The sequence below is a fragment of the Brachionichthys hirsutus genome, chromosome 12 (assembly GCF_040956055.1).
Source record: "Brachionichthys hirsutus isolate HB-005 chromosome 12, CSIRO-AGI_Bhir_v1, whole genome shotgun sequence".
Classification (NCBI taxonomy): domain Eukaryota; kingdom Metazoa; phylum Chordata; class Actinopteri; order Lophiiformes; family Brachionichthyidae; genus Brachionichthys; species Brachionichthys hirsutus.
The window spans coordinates 11,711,865-11,727,315 of NC_090908.1; the positions used below are offsets into that span (position 1 = coordinate 11,711,865).

General features: G+C 51.1%; 1 protein-coding gene across 1 annotated transcript; it reads right to left on the reverse strand.

Moving 5' to 3' along the window:
- Nucleotides 1-245: 245 nt before the first annotated feature.
- LOC137902555 (rho GTPase-activating protein 20-like) lies at nt 246-15,451 on the reverse strand. The gene is made up of 15 exons (XM_068746643.1): nt 15,347-15,451; nt 13,352-13,437; nt 9,611-9,787; nt 8,841-8,990; nt 8,662-8,703; nt 8,445-8,529; nt 8,243-8,320; nt 8,069-8,135; nt 7,783-7,980; nt 5,830-6,020; nt 5,518-5,682; nt 5,309-5,418; nt 4,759-4,948; nt 2,277-2,394; nt 246-1,858 (listed from the first exon to the last, which is right to left on the reverse strand). The coding sequence occupies exons 1-15, from the start codon at nt 15,437-15,439 to the stop codon at nt 246-248; spliced, it is 3,363 nt and encodes a 1,120-aa protein (XP_068602744.1). The 5' UTR covers nt 15,440-15,451.

The following is a 15,451-nucleotide window of genomic DNA, read 5'->3' on the forward strand; positions in this document are numbered from 1 at the left end:
ACACACACATCGACGATCACATCCCATTGAGCAGCACTCGGAACACACACACCAACGGTTCTCCATCCCGGATCACAGCCGCAGAAACCAGAACCGCGTTTCTGGAAACTCGAATATTGTGATAATTACAACCAATGACTTCGCTGCAAGGAAGAAGCAGAAATTGTACCTTGAAAACTTTGCAGGTACCATTACAGGAAAACAGAGACGGACACATCTGAACGTAGAAAAGAAACCGCTCCGATTTACACGTACGACTCTTCGGCAAAAAACAGCTGACCGAACTCGTCCGCTCGAGGGTCACTGCACCGCCGGCTCTGCCACTCCGTCTTCCCCTGCGCGATCGCCAGCGCCACCTCCTGACTCCTCCTCAGGCAGACGCCGTCCTCCTCCTCCTGACCCTGGGAGGAAAAGTAGTTCCGAACAGCCTGGGTGGCGGTGGGCGACAGGCGGCAGCGTGGCTCCGCCTCTGACACCTTCAGGCCGTTTCGGGGCTGAGTTTTTGAGGGGCGACGTCTGTCCAGAGTGAGACTGGACGCAAAGTTTGCAATGACCCTGGCGGGTTCGGACGCTCGGCGGGAACGGTCCAGCGTCCTCGTTGCTTGGTGGTCCTCGACGGCTGGGGTCAGAGAGTGGGACTTCTGTCTCCGCAGCACCAGAGTGGTTGAGCTCTGTCCGTAGAAAACCCCCTGTGGAGGCTGCGCGCCCCCACTTCCTGTGCGTTTGGGGCTGTTCGGGGACGGCGGGATCGGGGTTCTGTCGGTGGCGGTCTGGTTGCCGAGCTGCCTCAGCTCTCGGACCGTCAGGGGTTTCTCTGCCCCTCTGTAGAAAGGAGACTGTCCCCTCTGGAGCTGAAGCAGAGCCTGCTGGTAGGACGGGGGGCTGCCGGATCTCGGTTGGCAGGTTTGGTCGACCACCACGGCGTCCTGGGCACCGGTGGAGTAGCCATTAGCCGTTGGTTGGCTCCTCCTGTTTGCCGCAGGCGCGTCCTCCTCTGTGCGTCCGTTATCCGGTTGCCTTAGCAACAGACGGCGTTCTTTCTTGAACCACGTATAGGGGTGGGAAGCGGTTTGGCTGCTTCGAGGGGCCTGGGTGGGCTTTGGGGCTTCGATCTGTGGAGGGGAATTCCTGGGGGACAGCGGGTGGCGCCCAGGGCAGGCAGGAGCAGGCTCGGCCAATGGGACGACCCCAGCGGTGGGGTAGTCAGTGGAGTACTGCGAGAAGGCGGAGTCCAAAGAGCTGAGGGAGGAGCCTGTGGGCGAAGTCGCCGGTGACGACAGGCTGGAACAGCTGGCGTCAAGTCGCAGCGGAGGAGGCGGGACGTGCTTCATCTTCCTCCGGAAGTTCTGGACTTTAGCGCCGACCTTCTCGCATCCGCCCTCTTCCTCCTCCTTCAGCTGCAGCCCGCTCAACCCTTGCTCCAGAAACACTTCATCCTCCTCCCCCTCCATGGCTGCGTCGTAGCTCGCCTTCCTCAACGGCGTGTGGTGGCTGTTAGCATGAGCGGCCGCTGTCCCGGCGGGCGCCGCGCTCGCCAGGGCCAAGGCGGGCTCAGAGCTCCTCCTCAGCCTTCGGAGACCCGGCGACGGCCCGCTGGCCAGGCGGGAGCGGTTCTGCCGAACCACGGGACTGAACCTCCGGGGCCTGGCCAGAGGAGGGAGCTGCAGCAAGAGGTCGGCCTCGGGGTCGGGGTCGGGCTCGCAGTCGCTGAGGGTGATGACAGAGTCCCGGCTGCGGCTGTCCGGCTTGTCCTTGTCCCGGAGGGGAAGCTGCTCCTGGCAGGGAGATTCCGGCTCGTCGTTCAGCTCGTTCTCCAGACTGTCGTAGGAGGAGTCGTTCATCTGGAACGACGACACATCTGGGAAGGGAGAGGAGGAAAGAAAAGGAGGACCGATCATATTAATATCTCCCAACTGGGATATCCCGACTCCCGAGGAAAAGGAAATGTATTTCCATGTTAACCCGCATCTATAAAAACCAGATCTGGATATTTGTGCTTCTTCTTTGGTGGTTCCCGCACCAGGAAAATCAATGAATCAGCCTCCAAAATCACCTAAATTGCTCCGGGGTCAAGCTGTTGACCCCAATCAACGGGCCCGGCTGACATGGAAACACACAAAGTGAGCCAGTCAGGCTAAAAATCACCGTCGAGGTGAAGCCGTCTCCTGTGTCCAAACCTCAATGCGCGTCTTTGTCCCGAGCGTGGCTGACTTCTTTTTTTTTTTTCCGTTACACACTTCCCCCCCCACCTCAGCTTCCCGGCGCCCGGTCCTTACCTGAACCGTGGTCGCTGCCGCCGCCGCTCTTCTGGCAGAAACCTCCGAACAGCGAGGCGACGTCTTCTCCCAGGACGCCGCAGCAGTTTTCAATGAGGAAACAAACCAGCTCGCAAACCTGCGGGGAAAGAGACGCCCACCCGGTCAGCGACGACGTTTCCGTGCACGACCTGCAGCTGCTGACCGTCCTGCACGTTTACTTGAACTCTGAATGTTGCATCAGCTCCAAACAGCTGTCCAGCTGTTTTCTTGTGACCTATATTATCATTCTGCAGGAGGCTGTTTTTTGTCCAACCCCTCCTTCCCAGCCCCGGATAACGTCCCCGATAATGAGAAATGACATCATGTGTTGTTTTGATTTGTTACTAGCGTATTTCACATCTAGGAAAATGCACCTTTCTATATTTGCTGTCATATTTAGAGACTCAGAATCAAGGAAGCGGCATCTTTTAAACCGAGCAGACAAAGATGACACATCACCCCCCCCCCCCCCCGCCCCCCTCTTCCTAGAAAACCTGCCTGTTGTGTTTATAAGTGAGCGATTTTTTCGGTTTCAAAGACACTTCAGGGACTTGCTGTTGATTTGTCGGACCAGATGTTGTCCGTCCATTTGTCTGCATGGCGTCCGTGTGTGTTGCACGACTCGCCAGAAGAGTCCGTCTGACTAATAAACAGTCTTGACTTGTTAGATCAAGTTCTAAAATTAAATAATGATGTGTTGTTTAACTTATGGACTCTTTTATTGAATTTATATGGGACGGTGTAAAACATAAAGTGACAGCATTTATTAAACTAGGACACATAATACTAAATTACGCACAGATTATTTCGGCGGCGGCTGCATGTCAGACAAATAATTTGCAAAGCTGGTAAAAAAAGCCGAGCAGAGTGGCTTTTAAGAGATTTGGCTGTAAAGCCTCTGATATAACTGTAAACCCTTTGAGCCGTCCCGATTGGTCGATCTGCCGGTGGGCTTCGGGCTAACATCCAAAACGCAGCGTGAAGGAAACGGAAGACATCATTATTAAGACATCATTATTGAAAACCGAATCCTATAGTCATTAGAATGAAATGAAATCCATCTCTGCCCCCCCGGTACAGGTGTTAGCATTATGCTGATGATACTGTGTTTTTTACATCAGTGAAAGAAACTTAAAATAACCTTCCTCCCCTCTCTTCAAGTCATCTTAAACATTCTTAAACGTATCCACTAGAGATTCTTCCTCTTAATACTGCAATACTGAGAATTAACAGTAATAAAAAAAAAAACACACACACAGAAGAGAATGCATATTTGACGTAAAAGTTCGGACTGGATTTGAAGAAACGAGCTCGAGAAAAACAACATTCTTGGGAGCAATTTGTTTCTGCCTCCATCTTAAGCAACGCGCAAATTAAAGCCGCTTAGAAACTCCGAAAAGACTGTGTTTAGCCAGAAACATCGAAATTATATGCTTCATGGACGACACGGAGACTAAACTGAGGTGGCCAGAGCTCAGTCTTCACGTCTGTAGACAAGGCTGGGTACTAACCCATACACAGCCAGGGACCCACGCTAGTTTAAATGTGCCCCTGGCTCAAACCGCAAAAGGGGAGGGTGGGGGGTGTGGGGGGGGGGGTGTGATGTTGAAATCTCGCTTTGTTATTTCGGAACATTTCTTCCCAGAAAAAGGACTTCTGTGTTCAGGCTGCGCACAAACAAGCAGTGTGAGTGAGAAAGTCAAGCGTTATCAGGGCAGTGTATGGTAAAGAGATATTTAGGTACTTGTGGGTGTCAGAGATGTGTTTGCGGACAACTGTCCGTGTGTGTGTGTGTGTGTGTGTGTGTGTGTGTGTGTGTGAAACGGAGGGCTGTTTCAACATTTTGTTCTGAAGCGTACACAGTTTTGATTTTAGAGGAAATTCTTTGCATGTTTTCTCAATGAACCTCGACCACATCCAGCGTATACTCTGTACACACACACACACACACACACACACACACACACACACACAATCAAGCCACCCACAAAGAGCACGCCATTGTCCGCTAGTCAGATGCTAGCAGCTTTCCAGATAGACATTGAATCAGAAAGCTGTACATGTTTTGTGTCTTGGTGTCTACACAGTTGTAATCTGCATTTCTTTCCATTCCGCTTTTTTGTGTGTCTGTTTTGTGTTTCCGTTTGACTCGCAGGCCGTATAAGGACTCGCTGCAATTAGCCATCGGCTCTGCGCCTGCTTCCTGGGAAAAAACTCCCATGGGCCGAGGACATAAAGACCAAAGCTATTGGCGTGACGGCACCGGAGGGGCATGTCTGCGTCTTATTGGACAGAAATAACCCTTTCATGGCGTCTCAATCGCACTGGATGTTCCTGCGTCCTGTCGTCATGTGACAGGAAATGAAATCTAATGATTTCTATCAAAGTATTTCGATCGTCAATAGAGAATACGCAGCATTAATTCATGACAGTTAGCCGCAGCCTCTTTCCATAGGCTCACCTTTTTGGTGCCCTCCCCCTCCATCTCGGGGGTGCATGGCGCTGGAGCCCAAAGCATGCTGGGAGCGATGCAGACGGACAGGTTGAAGGCATTCATCTGGTTGTCGTTGGCGTTGCCTTGGATACGGTGCAGCACAGCGATCACATGCTGCAGCAGGAGGAGGTTCTCGCCGGGTAGGAGGCGGAGCAACCTGAGGGGAGGAGACGGAAGGATGGAGGGATGAGGACGACTGAATGACTGCAGCAGCAGTGCATGTGTGCGTGTGTGTGCGTGTGTGTGTGTTCTCAGCCTCCACAAGAATTTCTCCACAAACATTTTCTTTGTTGCTTTCATTTTACTTTTATTTTCCCACGCAGAAGGAATGTTTTTTTCCCGTCTGGAGCTGAAGCGATAGTCCCCGTCTCCATCCTCTTATATACGGTGTCAAAATAAAAACCATCTTTTCTTTTACAAGATATCTAATATTTCACATGACATAACTTTAAAACAGAAGAAAGAGCGTTCGCAGTAAAGCAGGGCTTGAGCCCGACTCGCGGATCGATGCTCCTACCTCCGGTTGGCTTCCATCCTCTCCTCCATCGCCTCGGCCTCCGTCGCCTCCATCCACCGGTCATACAGATCCACACACAGCAGACTGCCGGGAATGTTTCTCATGAAATCCTGCAAACATTGGAGTTAGGTCTCAAACCTACCCGGCAACAAAAAATAAATAATTGTTCCATCATTTCTGTTTTTTTGCTGGATGGATTTTTTTTTTACCTTGAAGACAGCCGCAATGACGAAGACAGACTGCTGTGGAATCTCCAGGTCCTGCGTCCCGTTGTCCAGTCTGTCCCGAAGCTCCCGGCAGGCTTTTGCCCCGGCTGACCTCCTGAAGATGCCCCGGGTGTACGGCCCCTCCAGGTAGAGGTACGCCAGCATATCCTGGAGATGCAGAGATGAGCGGTTAAATAAAATGAGAATGCAACAAAGGAGCTGAAAGAGAGACATTGGGTTTGGTGTTAACCAACCGCCTTTCCCTAAATACCCTGTGACCCTTTCAGACGTGCCCCGCCCCCACACTCGGCTCACCATGACTGGCTTGGGCAGGCCGTGGTCTGGAGAGCAGACGGAGGTCAAGGGTCGTCCGAACAGCCGACCCTGAGCGGGGGACGGCGGCGGCGTGGACAGCGGCAGGGTGTCCAGCTGAGGGTTGGAACCCTTCCAGAAGGGCCAGTTGATCAGAGACCTCTTCCTCTTAAAAGACTTCTGCTGGCCAGGCTCTGCGGAGGAAGAGGAAGAGGAAGAATAAGAGGAAGAGGTGAGCTGCGCTTCCACAGAGAACCAAATGTCGGATGCTTGAGTAATACACGAAAACAATTGCATTGATTTGAGTTTGTGTGAACCCTCGTGTCCTGGAAGGAACATCATTTGGATCCAATCACACCGTAGGAATGGCCGTGTCCCGTTTCCTAGACAACGACTTCAACCGCTACTCCCCGTATCGCCGAGGGCCACTCCAAAAACGAGGAACAGAGAGACCAATTGGGATCAGGGCTTGAATTCCTGCCTTGTCTAAAAATTACCCGGAAAAAAAACACGGCGGGACAGAAAGACACCAATGAGACAGCAGACTAAGAAAGAGCCCCTGTTGGACGTGTTCAAACACCATGTTAGGCCCATGTGTGGGGCTTTGTGTGTCTCAGCGTGCTCCCCGTGGAGTGTTTGCTCAGCGGCCGCTAGTTTAAACGTCCGTCTGCAGGACGGTGGTCTATATGTCCCCTCATAACAGCGCAGCACGTCCCCGCGCTTGTGAAAGCGGACACTTGTGAGCGCAACGAAGCGCACGCTGACGAGAATCTGCAGCAGACATTCGTCCGACCGCTGCACGGAATCATTTCGCCAACTGAGAGAGAGAGAGAGAGAGAGACGTGTCAATCAAATCCACGATGTCTCCGTGGGACATGAAGGCCTTTCCGGCTCCGCCAGGGTTTATGCTTCAGCAAGAAGGTCTGTCAAGATCCGTCGTGTCAGAGCAGAACGTAAGTGATTGTCAACACGGCAGCAAATCTTGCTGATTTTTTCCATTTCGGACATAACGGTAACGTCTAAAGACGGGCATTTCTGCCGTCTGAGAAAAGTTAGAGGGAAACTTTTTTTTTTTTTTAACGTTTTTCCCCCCCAACACATCCTCGAAACAGGAATTGCCTGCAGGGATGCTTGGGAATAAAGGCCTATAAATGGGATCGTGCCACAGCTACTAGCGAGTGAGTAATTAGCAATCGATGGCTGCATTGCATAAGATGTTATTCTGCTGGGGGCAAAGGAAAACACGGCGAGGCCTGTGCTATGGAAAACACTGGGCTTCTCCTCATCTTGTCCGTGTCTTTTTGTCCGCTGCCTACCCGTGTCCCCGGCCTCCCTCTCACCCCCCCCCCCGCCGCCATAAATCCTTCCTTCCATCTCCTGCAGTCTGTTGTTTCTTTTTCCTTCACCCATGCTGGCCTTCGCACTCGCTCCACGAGCTGACTCGTCTCTTTCCCTCTTTCCGTCTTCCTCTTCTCACACTCGTTTTTTTCTCCTGGGGTTTCTTCCTCATTGTCTGTCTGCTGTTTTTCTTATCGGGACACAGAGCCTCTCATAACATCTGCTGCAGCCCCGCGTCCGGGCGCAAAAAAAACCCCTTTCCCACCGTTCATCTCATCCACTCCTCTTCTTCTCGATCTCCTGCCGATTCGTTCCTCTAACGTTACCGAGCGGATGAAAAAAACGGTTTCATAAAATGCCCCCCCGAGCGAAAGAAATCCAGATTCGGCGTTCCGTATCCTCATATTCCCTTTTTGCCGGTTATATAAAGAGAATACGATTCATGATTAGTCGAGTCAGCCAATTCAAAAACATCAAATGTCATGTTGAATGAAACAAACTCATCATCTCCCGTTCCTCAGACGCAACTTGCTCCGTCTTCCTCGGGGCAAACCATTTGATTACTCCCCCCCCCCCATCATATGACCTGTATAAAAACCACGGTCCCTATCAGCTGACCAATGAGCGGCGCCGGTCCGGGGACGGCCTTGCTGTGTTTGAGGATAAACCGGCACTGGGTGTCCGGCGGGAGACACTGGTCCAGCAGCAGCACCCCGGGGCAGTCTATGGGACTCAGGGGATCCTTCAACGCCCCTCCCCCGCTGCTCCCGCCATCCCGAATGTGGCTCATCTTAATGCTGAAGGGAAACTCGTGGCCTGAATGAGAGGTCAAGGTCCCAGAGGTTAGAGGTCATGAGCACAAAATCTGATGATTAAAATGATTTATTATAAAGGTTTGGCTCACCAATGAGAGGATACGGAGGTTCGTCCTTGCAAGAGCTCACCCACAGCCGGTGGTCTTTAACGCAGCCCTGGAGCGAGAGGAAAGATCCACCTCAGTGAAAATAACTAAACGCTTTCACATTATTGCCCCCTAAGCGCTTGAGATTTGCCCCCGGGACGGTCTTCGGTTACTCACTGCTATGCCAAACTGCAGCAGCGCCTTTCGGATGACATCCGTGGTGCAGTCGTTGTTGCTGACCGCCAGCGTCTTGGCCTGGAAGAAGCATTTTGCAATCAGAGTAGAAACATCCCGACCAGGGGGGGGAGCGAACAATCAATTCTGTGCTGACCAGAAGCCACAAAAAAAAAAAGTCACGGAGGAAACGAGAGATTCTTACATAGGCGCAATTTCCCATGTCCTTCGCAAATATCTTCAGGGGAATCGTCTTGGGGTCGTCCTTTTCTTTTCCCTCGGTTATCCGGCTGCACGTTGGGGGGGGGGGGGGGGGGGGACACCGAGGAGAAAGCCAAAAATCAGAAAGCGTGGACGAGACGGCAGCGGGTCAAACGAGCCGCCGTGCAACAATCAGTGAGAGTCCAAGCCGGAGCGTTTACCTTCTGATGAGCGACAGCCATTTGTCCTTGTGCGCCTCGGAGCTGCAGAGGAAAAGCAAAGAGAGCCAACGATCGATAATCGGGATTGGGTCGAGTGGGAAGCGACCGAAGCTGAAGCACCCTGGGAAGATCGTGGTGATGGAAAACGTACGGCTGTGGGAGTGGGGGGGGGTGTCTACCTGAAGGAGGCCACACAGTTACAGGTGGGCCAGCCCATGACGAAGCTCCTCTCCGGGTTGGTGCTCCCCTCACACACCTCCTCGATGCAGCTGGCCGTCCACATCTCACACACTCGCACCCGAGCCTTCGCCTTGAAGTGAGACGAGGACCTGTAGAGGGCCGACGTGGAAAAGTGTTACCCAGTAGGATCCAAACTGGCGTCCACGTGAACTTCCGACACACACGCACGCACGCGCGGCGGCTCCTCCACAGACGCTTCGTATGGATTAGAATTATAAAAAGCCGTCGGCTATTTTCAGCATTTAAGGACAGACTGGCTCTGGAGGAGCGTCTTCAGCAACCGGAACGTCTGTAATTATGGAGGGAAAAAGTCCAAACGTTCCCATGTGGATTCACATATAGTCTCTGTGCACGTACACACACACACACCAACACATTCCTCTAACCCGGCCACGATGTAGCAGCCGCAGGGGTTAGCTCCGCCCACTGGCACATGACCACAGAGGTCCTGCTGCATCTGCATCGAGGTGTGTGTGTGTGTGGACGGACTTCAAAAAAACAAACATGTGCTCTTTAAGTTTCTATTTTTGAAGGAGTGTGTTGCAGTTCGTTCCCTCAGCCGGCGCCGAGCCCGGACCGTCGACCCGAGAGAGAGGCCGGCGTGGTTCTGATCTCAGCCAGGCTTCATATGGATTTAATTGGCTGGGAAATAATTATATACTGTGGAAGGAATGATGGGGATGGGGGGGGGGTTCAGCAGGAAACTTACTTGGCCTTGGCGACGAGCAGCGCGTCGGTGAAAAGGAAGAGATGCCGGTCCTGGGTCTGCAGGCCCGTCTTCAGCTGCGATTGGGCGTGACCCAGGAAGAGGCGGCCCGGACACTCGGCCAGGAAGGCCTGGACCAGGGGACAGCATTCCGGGCTGACTGGAGTCAGGCAGCTTTCCCTGGGGGGGGGGGGCAGATCAGCATAAACGGGTTTTACTGGAGGGGAGGATCGTGGGTCCGGGTTGGGTTTAGGAAATATCTTGTGGATTCTCTGAATATTTCAACCGTATTTTGGCTTCTAGGTTGTGAAATTCTGAAATTCCTGCAACCGTGTGTTGAGAAACGACAACAATGTTTTCTCACATAGATTTTCGGCGAGCGGTGAGCCCCCCCCCCCCCCCCCCTCCCCCTCCCCGTCCACGTCCCGTTTTCAATCTCGAACATTGAATAGACCGTTTCTGTCCTTCACTTTCACACAACCTTCATGGAACGCCGTCAATCTGTGCCACTGATGGACGGGAGAACTCAGGAGGGAATTCTGGGAGGAAGAGGAAATGGTTTAAGAACTCCATCCTTTCCTGTTTACCCCAGAGGGCAGATTAAAGACCTAAATCTCCAGTTACACACACACACGCACACACACACGCACACAAATTGTCTATCTCTGTGTCTCTTTTGTGTACATAAACACACACACTTTAAGTTTGCTCTCTCACGCATGTTCACACCCACTTCTGGGTTCACACACACACACACACACACACACGCACACACCTCAGCGGCGTTCCAACTCGACTCGCTGGTTGGAAACAAAGAATCAGAGATCACATGAACGGCTGCTCGTCATTAATTAGAGAAAGGCAAAAGGATTTCCCCGGAGTGTGTCTCCTTCTGTTTGTGTTGCCCAAAGTAAATCAAGGGGAGGCCGAGCGAACCTCAGGAGTTCTTAGATTTATACCATCTAAGGGGTAAAAAAAAAAAACTGGGAGTGGAACAAATCTCCTTCTCCCATCCGGAATGTCAATCAAGCATCTTCTTTCTGGTTTGCAGCTTGTAAATGTTTTTCAGAGCCTCAGAGCTTCCCAATGGGTCCCACGGACACGTCCCCCCTTTGCTGGGGGGGGGGGGGGGGGGGAATGCCCCACGTGCAACGGCTGACGGGCGCCATTGTGCATCGTGTGATGTTGATAAATTGGCGGCCCGGCTCGGCCTGACCCGGCAGACACGGCCTTTGTGGAGGAGACTGTGGGGAGAACTGTTGACTTTTTTGGGACTCGAGGCGCGGCGGTGACCCATTGCATGCTAATGCTGGACGCATGAATAATGAAGCGGGACATGAGCCGTGTGTGAATGCTGATGCGTCTGATCAGCATCAATCACGAAGCTGAGGCGTCGCCGTCTTTAGGTAGAGCTGCTAAACGCTGCCATTTAATGGAAAATAAACATAAAGCCTTCATCTAGATCCGCGCCTACATTAAAAAGGGGACCGGTTCCGGAGCGAGACCCTCCGATGGAAACCGGTGGCCGTGAATCACAAACCAGTCAGTGTTCCTCTCCGAGGGAACGCCGACAGGGAACCAGGGAACTTCCTTGACTTCATTCTTCCTCCCAGGGTCCTGCTTTTCACTCTTTATTCTCCAAATGTGACTTTTTCTCTCCGTCTAAATAGAATCTGCCAAACCCCACAATGCACCTGTCTTCATGCAACTCCATCCGCTCCCGTTTAATGATAATCCCAAAGAGGACTGGGATTGGTTGACGACCTGAAAACACAGCGTGTGTGTTTGTGTGTCTCCCGTTGAACTTGTACGTGTGTTTCTGCACGAGGAGGACAGCATCATGAGACGACTGACCTCTGTCCCCGACACAAAGGCTGTCAGGACAAGGGACGATTGTCAGGTCTATAAGAGTGTGTGTGTGTGTGTGTGTGTGTGTGTGTGTGCGTCAGTTAACCTGCATACGTGAGATGTCATTGCACAAATAAATCCACAAAGGCTTTTTTTTTTTTTAGCGCTGCAGTAAAAGCAGCAATAAAGACAACGAGAAGTGACTTTATGTGTGAGAGGCGACGAAACAATGGGCGAAGCTCAGCCGGTTCCTCAAAGAGGAACGTTAAAATGACGCGTTCCGTGCAGCAGTCAGCCCGAATCAGGATTGATAAAAATGTTTAAAAAAAAAAGCAAGTTATCCGACATCAAAGCGTTGCCATGGAAATGCGTCAGAAGACTTCACGTTGAAGGAATCAACGATGTGTTCCAGAAGCTGACCTCGCCCTTTTTAATGAGAAGAAACGCAAGTGGAGTTTTTGGAAAATGCAGATATTCGACATTCCCAAACGGCCAATGGCATCGGCCCGCCCCTCTGGACGATGTAGAAGGAGTTTCAGGAGAACGTATTGAAGAACGAGGCCAGAATGAGACTGAATATCCTCGCATTATCCAACACACACACACATGATGGTTCTAACAGAGGTCTTTAAAGCCCGTCTTTAGCGTGACGTGTGGACGGATGGACGGATGGACGTCCTCAAACGACGTAACCAGAACCATGACACAAACGGCAGGTCACGACTTGCAGCGTAACAACCTGATGAGTGCATTAATGAGGAACATGTGCCTGTGAGGTTGAGTCTCAGCCAATCACGTGTTTCCATTCCTCGCTGCGAATCTACTTTACTGCATGCAGCGCAGGAAGGGGGGGGTTTCCACTGTGAACGCTTAATACCCCGGACCGTGGAGCCTGCAGGCCGAGGGGCGAGGCTGCATGACGTGATGCAGGCGGTCCAGCTGAGCTGTGTTGAGCATTGTGTTGAGCTCCGTGTCGGTTCACAGGCCTGTAGGAAGTCAGAAAACTCCACGCAACGGTTTTCCAAAAACACGGAAAAAACCTGCTTAAAAAGTTTAAACTCATAACAGGAAGAGAAGGAAATAAAGAAAGTGTCACTAATCCCAACCGGGAGTCGCATGACTCCTTTAATTTCACATCCCTCCCCTGCTGAGACCACATCCGGACATCCCCCACCCACTCCTTCACACGGGAGGTGTCGACCCAGAGTGGGGACCCCCCCCCCCCCAGCCTCCTGATGAGAGGTCAAAGGTTAAGGCTGACACCTGAGACCGTGGAGCCGTGACTCCAAGGGTCCGGAGACACGCAGGTAGGACGGAGCAGGTGATGCGTCCTTTGAAAAAGCCTTTCAATGTCTTCCGTCTATCGGCGAGTCCACCGCATTTCCCAAAGGATTCCGATTCGCTTCCTTATAAAAAAAAAAAAAAAGAAATCTGTTTTCTTCAAAGTCTATTAAATTTCAGGAATATCTTCTTCCTCTAAAATGCCCCCCCCCCCCCTCTGCAAAAAAAAAGCTAAAAGATAAGTGAGACAATCATTCTAGTAAATAAACAACCCACCCCCACCCCCCCACCCCACCCGAGGGGCCTGCATGGCTTATTTCCGAGCCCATTAAAGGAAGAGGAAGGGATTTGTGGGATACAAGCGTGATGAAAAGCCAGATAGCTCCGGGAGGAGTCAGACCCCCCCCCCCGCCCCCTCCCCAGCGAGCCATGACTGGGGAGGCCGGCCGCTGATTTATATTGCTGGAAGCCCAACTTTCCACTTCAGCACACTTTATTCATCTGGATTTTTCTCATGTCCAGCGTGATCAGCTTAACCCTGCAGCCCCCCCCCCCCGAGTGACAGAGCTGCAGTGACAAATGTTGGTGAATAACAACTGCTGTATTTGCTCATACCTGGATGTGCTCCTGGATCTGGTGAGCGCTTTGCTGATGACCAGCGAGGGAGCCGACTGTCGCCTCTGGGCCAAGGTCTTCATCTTCTACACGGGGGGGGCAGGGGGAGAAAGGGGGGGGGGAGAAAGGTCAATGGAAGCCGAAGGCGATGCTTTGCACCGTTCTGAGTAAAATCCTCACGAGCGACGAGGAGCAGACGAAACACAAATACAGACAGACGGGGGGAAGCAACGAGAAGCGAAAGCAGCAAAGAGGAAAGCCACCGGACTGTTGATGAAGAGGATGTGACCGAGAGGAAGAGAAGTGTGTCGTCTGGAGGTTGCATAATGTTTGTGTGCTTCCTCTCATGCTGAAGAATCAAAAGCAGCAAAGGGGAATTAAACCAGCGAGCGCTCTGAGGTCGCTTTGCAGCGATGGCGAGGCGGCGTTCCGGCGACTCGGGTCATCCCGACATGCCGTTTGAGATGCAGCGCGTTTCTAGCGTGTTTATTCAGGACGTCAAAACGTCATGAAACGGTTTCACTGACGCAGACGATCCTGCAAAGGTCAGCAGTTTTCCATACGACCTCCACGATTGATGCACTTCTGCTTTTCACACACACACACACACACATTTCCAACGAGGTGCGGATGGGATGGGGAGCAACGTTTGACGTGCTTTTCAATCCGCATGCAGGAACCGAACAGGAAGCCGGGGGCCCGTCACCAGCGCCGAGTAAATACCCATCATGCACCTCGAGTGCAGTTCAAGGCGGACCCTTAACATTCTGACACTTACATGTCAACACTCATAATTCCTGGGTGTTGGGCGGCATGCAGAAACTCGACGTTTGTGCAGAGTTTATGAGTCGGCGAGGACAAAGCAGAGGGTTCGGTTCCCTCGGCCGAGTCCGGTGGTTCGCTTTTCACAATTTACCAGAGATGAACGCGACAGAGTGTTTCTCAAAGCGGGCCGGAATACAGAACAGGCTGAGATGTAGCAGACAAACACTCAGAAAAGGGAAGTGATTGTATTCTGGCACAAACACAGAACCTTTTTTAATTACTTTTATTATCATTTAAGACGTTATTATTTATTGATCTCACTTTATTTCACTATTCATCTGTGAACTAATTACATTATTAATATCCTACGCAATAATTATATTTTATTATACAGGTTAAATCAATTTCTGATACTGTATATTATATTAATATTGGCTTTAACTCCACCGATCTCTGATTTTTGCAGCATTTTTATTGATTTAAAATCCTCCAACGTCCTGGCTGCTGAAAGCTGCAGTTACACGTTTTAAACACGCGCTGAATGGGGGGCGCTGTTTACTACAAATTCATGAATTAAATCTACACTAAATTAATAATTCTACCAAAGAGGACTGCGTTCACAGAAAATGCACGACTCATATTTAAAACTACCTTTATTTTTTTTATTACAGCTGCAGCGATGAGAAGCCAGAACTTAAATTTTCAATATTACCTTTAAAGTACTTTTTAATCTGCACTCAGAAACTGCTTTAAGCGGGATAACAAGTGAAGACCAGTAAAATTACATGATAAGAAGGAGATCTGCGCGTTTGTATTCATATTAACTCTAGATATGGTACTCTTATCTACCAAAATAGTAGATTTGCCAGATTTTTTTCTTTCTTTAAATCCTTTAGAATTGGAAAATAGATTTCAAAGCGCAAAATCCTCCAGAGAAACCAAACGTTGTAAAACTTAATGAAATAAACGCAAAATCAATGCATGTAAACAACAGCTCGTTATTTAAATGCATCACCAAAATGATGTGGGTAAAAAAAATACCATTAATAAATTCACATTTCAATTTACACCGAAGCATCAGGTGCATTCAAACTTTGTCTACTAAATAAATCCTGCTCAGATTTATCTCCGGAGTGTTAAAAGAGCGAACCGTGGAAATCTGTGCGTAAAAGGCGCAGACCACATCCAGCATCAAACACCCCCTCTCCACGGAGACGCGGGTCCCGGTACCTTTTTGTTGTCGGGGGGCGCCTTCCTCTCCCCCGCCACGGAGTCGGACCTGGTTTGTCCCATGGTCCCCTGCTGCGGTGACATGTTTTCCATCAATGCAGCATC